Raw genomic sequence first — 9,642 nt, 5'->3', positions numbered from 1 at the left:
ATAATGTTTTTTAGTTGTGGTCAATTAATTCTTTTCAAGGAGTACAAATTAGAGAAGCGCGTGCTAGTTGAAGAAAAGAAGAGCATAGGTAGACTAGATTAGCTAGTACTTGAAACTTTAAACGGCAATTTATATATTGTTTTAGCGAGTTTTCTACTTAATCAAAGCAATTAATTCTACTTGATCAATTTATTTGCAGGTCTTACACAAAATCCCTCCATCTCTAAATAAAGTACTCATCACTCTAGTTAATGCATATTGTAAGGTAATTTACGCATAGACTTATTATTAATGGATTTAGTCAAGCTTATAAACCTTCACAACAAATAAGGCCACCAGATCCTCAGTCAGTCTTCTCGTGAAGGAAAAATTCTTTTATGATGCTTCTTAGATGGCATGAAGACTGCCTAGCTACTTCAAGCATTTGAATGATAACATGATTAAATTAATCCGGTACCTGAATATATATATATATATAAATATATGTTCCCGACTTCCAGATTTTTCAGAAACATATTAAGGATATACCAATTTCATTTTTTTTTTTTTTTTGCTTTACTTTCGGTTGCTGGAAGCCCAGAACTGAGGGTTTCGATAGGTTTTTTTTTCTTTTTTTAACAAAACAAACTTAATTTCCTCCCAAAAAAAGAGGACGAAAAAACACTCATTTCACTCCTTTCTTTTCCGGGTTGATATTCGAATTTCTTATCATTTGCACCCAAGCTCGAAAAAAATTTGAGTTCAAGTTACAATTTTATTCAAGTTCATGTTCTTTCGTAAAATTTGAGTTTGAACTTGAGTTTTAACTTGAATTTGTGACTAAAATCTAAATTCAAGTTCTTCATTCAACTCAAGTTCTTAAACTCAAACTCAAGTTAATGAACAATATTTTTTCTATTCTTAAAAACGTCATAACTTTTCATTTTAATTCTGATTGAGATTATTTTTTCTCTGTGTTCACAACGAAAAAATGAATAAAACTCCACCCATATACCCTATTAAAATTTTTCATCACTATTGAGTTTTTATTAAAATATTATCCAAATATAAATTCAAGTTTTGACTCACTCAAACACAAACTCAAATACATTCTCAATTCAAACCATAATGAACATATTAGGAATTTCAGAAACTCTCAATATTTATCCCCAGAAAAAAGTAGAGAGCATATATATTTACTTAAATGGAGATACTGTATGGAACTCCTTTGCCAGTGACACCAGGCTCCGAAAACGGCTTCAAAAGCTGATAAGGCACAATCCCAGCCCCACACCGGTTCTTCAAACTCTTGTCGGCCTTCCTACCATCAATGATCCCTTCAAGCTCCTTCAACCTCCCATTGAATCTCTCGAAAGCCGCCTTTATGGCGGGCTCCTCCTCCCACGACGGCTCCAACTCCTCGCCGAGGTACTCCTCGTCGGGCGAGTGATTCGACAGAATGTCGAGCACCGCCATCACCGTCGTCGCCTGAATCTGCGAAGGGAAACACTGCAGAAGCGCGAACTCCGGCTTCTCCATGAACTTCTTCCAGAACACCTCGTCGGCGTCCTCCGTCGGCATCTTGAGCCTCGCCACCGTCGGCCGGTTGGGGAAGTAGCCGGCGTAAGTGTACTGCCCGAAGTTCACGGCGGCGTGGTGGCCGGACGTCACCCACGTTATGGTTGTGATGATTTCTATTAGGTCTTTTGGGGTTTTGAGAACCGGCCACCAGGACTCGTCCTTCTTGTCGGCGTGGCCGACGGTGCGGATCTCCGTCCACCATGCTTGGAGCTCCTCGTCGGACTCGATTTTCGATGCGTCGGAGTAGTAGTAGTTGACGTAGTTGGTGACCCATTCTTTGATGATGTCCCAGAGCACGAGACCGTCGGCGGCAAAAGGGTAGTCTTCAATTGTTAGCCTTACACCATGTGGAGCGCTTGGGTCCTCAACGGCCATTCCCCTAGAATAAGTACAAAATTAATTAACAACAACTTAGATAAAAATAATAAAAAAAATTATGTGTGAAAATTTTATGTAGGACTGGACTTTTTTTTTTTTTTTTTTGAAGTTTTCCAGGTTTTTAATTTTATAATTAATCATAAGTTTAAACGTTGCAATATGATCCAAATTGATAATGCATGTGTTAATTGGTAATAGAAATATCAATGTGCTCCCTAAATTTATTCGTGATCATTTGAAAAATTGCCCTCTGAACTATTAATTTGACAATTAACCCAATTGTTATGCAAATATCAAAATTCAGACGCTGTGAGATGTACTAAAATAACACATAATATTATAATATAGTATTATATATACCAAATTTAACATCAACTAATAGGGCCTTGTATTAAAAGGTAATTTTTAATTAAATGTCAAATTTTGACATTGACATTGGCATTCTAGCATTATTACCTGGAGATGAGGTCAGCTGGTAATGCTTCCCGGTCAAATCGCCACAACTTGTCATAGCCATCTGAACAAAGCTCCATGGCGTATTTGGCAGGAGAGAATGAGGATTCAATGATGCCACCGGCGTTGATTAGTGCTTCACGAGCAAGAGCATTAATCTCCATTGTATATCTAAAATGCGGGTGTAGCAATCTATAGATTGGGTGCATCGCACTAAGTTGCCTATTTGTTGCTATTATATAGGGTTCAGTTGCACAATGCGTTCTTAGCCTACAAAAATAACAAGAAGATATATAATAAGTTAATAAAAGGACTCAAATCTCATATCTAATTTTGATGTAGTGTCTAACTAGTTATATCATGTTACATCGTATAAAAAAAATTGAATTGTTTTTTAACTAACTATTTTGTACTTATCATAGGATAATATGATGTGATTTGATTGGTTGGACATCAATTAATACACTAAAAATTAGACATAGAATCTGGATCCTTAATAAAAGCCCTATTCTTTTTGTAAAAAATTTAAATAAAAAAAAAGACATACAATTTTATAAATTTAACGTAAAACATCTCCAATACAAATATGATTTTTGTCCTAATATTTGGATTGAAGATGGTCTAATTAGCGAAAACTTGAACAAAGGAGCTGAAAGGTACATACCAATGACTAACGAGTTGGTGAAAACCAGAATCATGGGAAAGGACATGAGCTTTTGCAAGTCTCCAAAGCCAGAGACCAGTGGCATCCCAACAAGGTGTAAAGACTTCCTTCCATTGCGGCTTTCCATCAACTGGTGGTCGGGTCAACTCAATGGCTAACGGCCTCAACGTTCCGTCACGGGTTAGGAAAAAGATTGTCCTTGATCCGTACAATGTCGTTCCTTCTATCTCTCTTACTTTGTTTACATATGGTAGTAACAGATCGTGGTAATCTAAAATGAACAACCTCTTTCGTTTTATGGCCTGTGTATATATGTACAATAAATATAAAATTTAGGAATTATACGTAAAAGTGAAATTTAATTAAAATGTCACCAAATTAATTAATTTTCAGTTTTTGTACCTCTTCAACAGTTACGAAACCTCTGATCTCTTGCTCAATCAGTTCTGTGGTAATTGCTGATTCCGGCGGTCCATAGATCGCGGGATCAAGTTTACTCTTTAGTGGCCATTCCTGTATATAGTAGATTCTCAACTTGTAAGTCCTTATACTATACGATTAATTTATAGGGTAATTCTACAAATACTAATTCGTATTTACATTTTGTAATTCCAAATTGATGTGATATATCATGGATATAATTTGTCGCATTTTGATTTGTGGATATGTTATAATTTATGTTAATAGAAGAACTTACCGTGACTAATTGAATGCTATATGGGTTGAGACCTGCAAGAGTCTGCCTGGCAAATTCCTCATCCCTAAACCAAAAGAATTTGTCTCCTAAAAAATATACCCCGCACCAAAAAAAAAAAAAAAAAAAAAAAAAAAAACCAAAAAAAATTTTTTCCCAAAAAAAAAACCCCCCCCCAAAAAAAAAAAAAAAAAAAAAAAAAAAAAAAGGTTAGATCATTAGGACCAGTTCCAAACAAAAAGCAAAATTAGAAAGTAAAAAAGGTACTTTTGTCGTAATTCATATGTATAAAGGTTTTCGTACTCAGCATTGTTTCTGGAACTTCAAATTGTAAAATATCATCAGCGTCGGAGGCAGCCTTGATTAATCGAGGGAGAACATTCTTGAGAATTCCCGGGCCATCCGAAGGCATTTTCAATCCCTGATCGAAGAGCGTGTCGATGGCCGTGAAGTACGGGAAGCCGAGTTTACGGTTAACGAACGCCGTCTGAAGGGAAGGAACCAAGGCATGAAGGCCTGAGTACACTGTCTTTGCTTGAAATGTTAGTTGTTTTACTTCAGAGAATGCTTCGTCCCTGGGAACATACACACTCCCACTTCTCGCCTCCGACAATGGATCTGCATAGTTTTTTTTTTTTTTTTTGAAAAAAAAAAGAACAAATAAATTTGCCAACAATTAATTTGAAAAAATATCATACTTTTTGAGATTATTTTCATGATACGTGTACTGTGCGTGTGTTTTTTTTTTTTCCAAATTTAATGATCATTTGCCTCATAATGAGCCACATCGTTAGATATAGCTAAAACGTGTTAAAGAAATTTTCACTGAAAAAAAAAAAACATGTTAAAGAAATTAAAATTAGGTTGAAGTTGTAGTAATAAAAAGATTTGATTTGTGGTTTAAACCGCACTTCAAATTTTTAAATAAAAATATAAAAAAGAAATCTCAGAGCCGCATAATCGACATAGATTAATTTATTCGCCATGGCCCATATTTCACCCGTTGTTCCAGGCTTAGTCACGTTTCCTCAAATTGTAATTAAGAAATATCATACAGACTAACCACCCCAAAGTAAAAAATAATAATAAATACAAAATAATAATAAATTGTAGGACCTTTTCCCCTAAATTCTCTAGGAATCCGAAGCAAAAATTACTTGGAACACTACTTGTCTATATTTCAAATAATTCCATAAAATTACTTGTGGAAATTTCCTGGACATAATTATTACTGTATATATATATATATATATATATTTGTATATTTCCTTGACAAGATTATTATTACTATGTAAACATGTACGCACACATATTTTTATTATCATCATGATCACACGTATGAAATAAGAGCACACTTATTCATCTTAATAGAGAGTTAAAATCTCGCTACTCATATAAGATGAGTCTCACTCAATGAATAGGTAGGACCCAACTTAATGAGACTCACCATTTTGTGAGTGATGAAGTTTTATCCCCATCGGAATAAAAATCATTTTTCATGAAATAATTATGTGGAGGAAAGTTGAATAGTATAGTAATATAAACCTGTCTTGGTGCGACGACGTCCAGTCCTACAGCGTCGAGGATAAGGGTGGTCTTTTCCACCAAGAACAGGTCTTTTGAGATCTGCATTTTTGTCTGGATCTCCAAGATCATTGTATACATCATAATCGTATATTCTCTCAAATTTCTTGCGCTCTCCTTCACCATTTCCTCTCAAACTCACTAGCTCCTCTTCTCTCAACCTCTTCAGTCCACTTGGCGTTTCCGATGGTAAATACGACTGCTCCAAATAAACAATTTACCAATTAATATATCCGTAGTGAATGACAATATATATTATCAAAGGCTTTTTTTTAAAAAAAAATTAGTAAATGGTTAATGAATTAAATAAAACTTAATATATATATATATATATATTTCATAGAAAGCACTGATTAAATTATTTTTATTTATGTACGTAACTATCACGTCAAATTATTTTAATAATTCCATACCCTTCATGTCGCTTATTGTTATTCAAAAGAAAAAAAAAAATTAATCTAACTAATGCTCCTGAATTTTGGTGTTATTCCTACTTGCCCATTAAATTTTAAATTTGTCCCATTTAAATCTTTTTATAAGAATTTGTGATGAAATCAAACGGAAAAAAGTGGAGGTTAAGTATGATCATGTGGTTTTTATATGTTTGTTTTTAACATAAATTTAAACAGAAAGATCACGTAACTGTATTACTCTCTTTTTTTTATATATTTTTAATAAAATTTATAATAGGAGTTAAGTGAAAACAATTCAAAATTCAATGAATAAAGTGAGAATTTTTAAAGTTTAGATAACAAATTCAGAATGACCATAAAGTTTTGGGGGCACCAGCAGTGATAATAATCTTTAAAACAAAATGAAAAAATGAAAAACGTTATTCAATTGTCTAGCTTATTAATTATTCATGACCATAACAGAAGTAGACATGTTCAAGTATAATTATTGTCTCGTACTATAACTTATATAAAAGTCCTTGCCTCATTTGTGAAGAAGACTCTCTTTTGCGGATTATCGAACTTTGAATGGACCCAAGAGTTGCAGCTAACGTTGACGGGTCCAGTAGGGAAACCATCAACGGCAATATCCTTGAGGAACATCTCTTTGTGGTGCTCATTCTCCACAAGAATCCCACCAATTCTTCCAAAATCTTTTGGAACTTCAAACTCTGCTTCATATAACACCCCTCCATTGTTGTCCCTACCAAGCCTACGCGCATAGTCTTTAATCGTTTCTTTCTCTAATCCAGTTTCTTCACCATAATAATATAAGTATACACAGTCAGTTCCTATATTAATTAATAGCTTAACAATCGAAAAAAAAAAATACATGAAGAATTCTTCGATGGAGTAAGAAATTAAATATATATATTCTACCGACAGCACACAAATTCAAACGGTTGGATCACGTTAAATTATATGTATCAGATTAGGGCAAGCTAGATATATTGACACAATTTGATGAAAATCAAAAATATTATAAACTGTACCTTATCTAATCAATAAGATTTTTTTTTTTTTTATGTATGCGTCTCCATTTAAAATTATTGACTTTTCTATTATTGATTTTTCACGTGATGGGGATTTTTGTAATTGACTTTGGACCACTATCTCTATCAAGGTTTTGTTTTATGCGCACTTGGCACCATTTCTATCGTGAAAACTAGATTTCAATCTGATAATCAAACGTAGGAATTGACGTCAGATGACTATCATTATATATGGGAGATACGCAAAAGGCAATATCTGTTATTTTAGATACAAACGACGAATAGTAATTAGACTTTTGCTAATGATTTATAGACTATTAGATTGGTTGGAGGATTATTTTTTAATTTGAATTATAATTTATAATTTATTATAGTATTTTTTTTCATAAAAAATATAAGTGAATTAAAAATAATTTTAATCTCATAATTTTAATCCATAAATTAAACGGATTTTTAGTTATTATATATCAATGATTAGACGAGATGATTAAAGACTTGCCGATAGTTCCGTTCATAATAAGTAGATGTAGGGCAAGGACACAGTACATGTGTTGACTTTTGTTTTGAAAGTTGATTGGTGTTGAAAAAATGAACTATTAAAAAGTCTTTAATTTTTAACCATTAAATTTATATTAAAAATTATTTATTCTGTATATTTTTTTAATTTTATTTAATCTGAAAATGTTGCCCCAATACCTAACTGTCCTCGACTCGGTGGCTAATTAACGGTGGCGATTAAACTCATTTTTAATTCTTGAATTATAGAACAAATTTCATTTTGGCCGCTAATTGACTTCTAAAACATCCCAGGTCAAGTTCTGATCTACTAAATTGTGACAAATTAGTCTTAGCATCTTACAACTATTGAATCTCAATGAAAAAGGGCATGAATTCCTTTTTAACAATTGTGTCCTAACATGTAAAATTACAAAACTGACTCTCATTTTTGTGATAGGAATTGACGTCAGATGACTATCATTATATGTGGGAGATACGCAAAAAGGCAATATCTATTATTTTAGATACAAACGACGAATAGTAATTAGACTTTCTGCTAATGATTTGTAGACTATTAGTTATTATATATCAATGATTAGACGAGATGATTAAAGACTTGCGGATAGTCCCGTTCATAATAAGTAGATGTAGTGCAAGAACACAGTACATGTGTTGACTTTTCTTTCAAAAGTTTACGTGATTGGTTTGAAAAAATAAACTATTAAAAAGTTAATAATTCTTAACTATTAAATTCATATTAGAAACTGTTTATTCTGTATATTTTTTTAATCTTATATGGTCTGAAAATGTTGCCCCAATACCCACTTGTCCTCGACTTGGTGGTTAATTAAAGTTGGCAATTAAACTCATTTTTAATTCTTGAATTATAGAACAAATTTCATTTTGATCGCTAATTAACTTCTAAAACATCCTGGATCAAGTTCTAATCTATGAAATTGTGACAAATTAGTCTTAGCATCTATCTTATAACTATTGAATCTCAATGAAAAAGGGCATGAATTCCTTTTTAACAATTGTGTCCTAACATGTAAGATTACAAAATTGACTCTCATTTTTGTGGTAGTCAACTCTATCCATAATACATAAAACTCTTCTTTGAAAATAATTAGTATTAACGTAAGTATACATAGATCAATAAATTATGTGCTTAATTAATATTTGATATTTAGTGTATAAAATACAACCGAATATAGAATTTTATTCGAAATTTTATTGAGCTAAATATTTAAAGAAAATATGAGAAAAATTCAAACTTATAACAAGAATTAAGAAGTAAACATACAGATTAATGTACTAATTAACCTATATCTGTCCTATGCATGTATATGCGCAGAGGAATCAGTATTTATGGTTGAATGGAATTAATTTATTGAACTGAATATATATATATATGGTGTATGTATATATAGTACTTACTGGGATCGAGCTCAGCACTAACAAGCTCAACGAGGAGAGATTTTCCGAGCAAATCTTGGATATCATCGAGTCCTCTATCCAAACCAAGATTTGTCAAAAACCCTCCAACGGTAGGGCTCACCGTCGCAACAGCTTTAACCTTGATGGCCTTCTTGCTCTCGGAACCGCGTAAAACGGCTTTTACGTTGCCGGAAACGCCGCCGCCGGCGAGATGAACATTTTTTTGCTTGTTCTTAAGGCATATTTCGGAGGACCTTATGAAGACTGGTAATCCAGTTCCATGAACAAATGGCTTTGGAAACGGAACAAGAGTTTGGCCAGTTTTTGATTGATGCACTAATTGGGGCTTCAACATTTTTATTTGATTTCTTTTTATTTCTTTTTTCTTTCTGAGGACTTTGCTTTGGTTAAATTTGCTAGCTAGATATGTATATATAGCTAGAGATGGTAGTCACATATATTTGGAAGGGACTCTTTGTTTTGCTAATTAGATCTAATAAAGCACTTTTTATAGAGAAAAATAAGAGGGAAAGGTAGAGAAAGAACCATATTTAATTCCAATAATTCTACACGTGAAAGAAAACGATGGGTACAGTAAAAATCACGTGATTAATTTTGAAAAAAAAAAATCTTTTAATAAGTCAATCACTTACATATGATCGTTTTATCATGTAGCTTGTTCAGTTATACCACTTCATTGATATATGAATGGATTAGACATTTATATCCTTTCGGAAATATTATGCATATATAAACTGTAAAATTGTTCTCAAAATATCAAGCGATGCAAATACTCCTCTCGTCCTCCGCATATGTCCCTCTCTTCCATCACTTCCATTATCTTCTTCATATTAACATCTTCATTTATGAACGAGTCATGTTCAATGACTACGTTTTCATCAGTGATTCATCATTATATATAAAAATTAT

The 9,642-nt window shown here is 32.8% G+C and overlaps 1 protein-coding gene across 1 annotated transcript; it reads right to left on the bottom strand.

The window, feature by feature from the left end:
• Positions 1-1,048: 1,048 nt before the first annotated feature.
• On the bottom strand, positions 1,049-9,221 carry LOC21391372 (linoleate 13S-lipoxygenase 2-1, chloroplastic). The gene is made up of 9 exons (XM_024162753.1): positions 8,713-9,221; positions 6,269-6,540; positions 5,295-5,532; positions 4,053-4,367; positions 3,753-3,838; positions 3,458-3,568; positions 3,056-3,357; positions 2,395-2,661; positions 1,049-1,939 (listed from the first exon to the last, which is right to left on the bottom strand). Exons 1-9 carry the CDS (start codon positions 9,065-9,067, stop codon positions 1,180-1,182), a joined length of 2,706 nt encoding a protein of 901 aa, XP_024018521.1. The 5' UTR covers positions 9,068-9,221; the 3' UTR covers positions 1,049-1,179.
• Between the last annotated feature and the right edge of the window lie 421 nt (positions 9,222-9,642).

This window comes from Morus notabilis, unplaced genomic scaffold (assembly GCF_000414095.1).
Source record: "Morus notabilis unplaced genomic scaffold, ASM41409v2 Scaffold18, whole genome shotgun sequence".
Classification (NCBI taxonomy): domain Eukaryota; kingdom Viridiplantae; phylum Streptophyta; class Magnoliopsida; order Rosales; family Moraceae; genus Morus; species Morus notabilis.
Note: the sequence above shows the minus strand (reverse complement) of the source record. Positions and strands in the feature narration are given on the sequence as shown.

Excerpts from the sequence above, each read along its gene's own strand:
- LOC21391372 (XM_024162753.1), bottom strand. The coding sequence starts at position 9,067 with ATGTTGAAGCCCCAATTAGTGCATCAATCAAAAACTGGCCAAACTCTT. Across the intron at positions 5,533-6,268 it reads GAGTCTTCTTCACAAATGAG|TCGTATTTACCATCGGAAAC; the intron begins GCAAGGACTTTT and ends TATTTGGAGCAG. Across the intron at positions 3,839-4,052 it reads AGTTCCAGAAACAATGCTGA|GAGACAAATTCTTTTGGTTT; the intron begins GTACGAAAACCT and ends TATATTTTTTAG.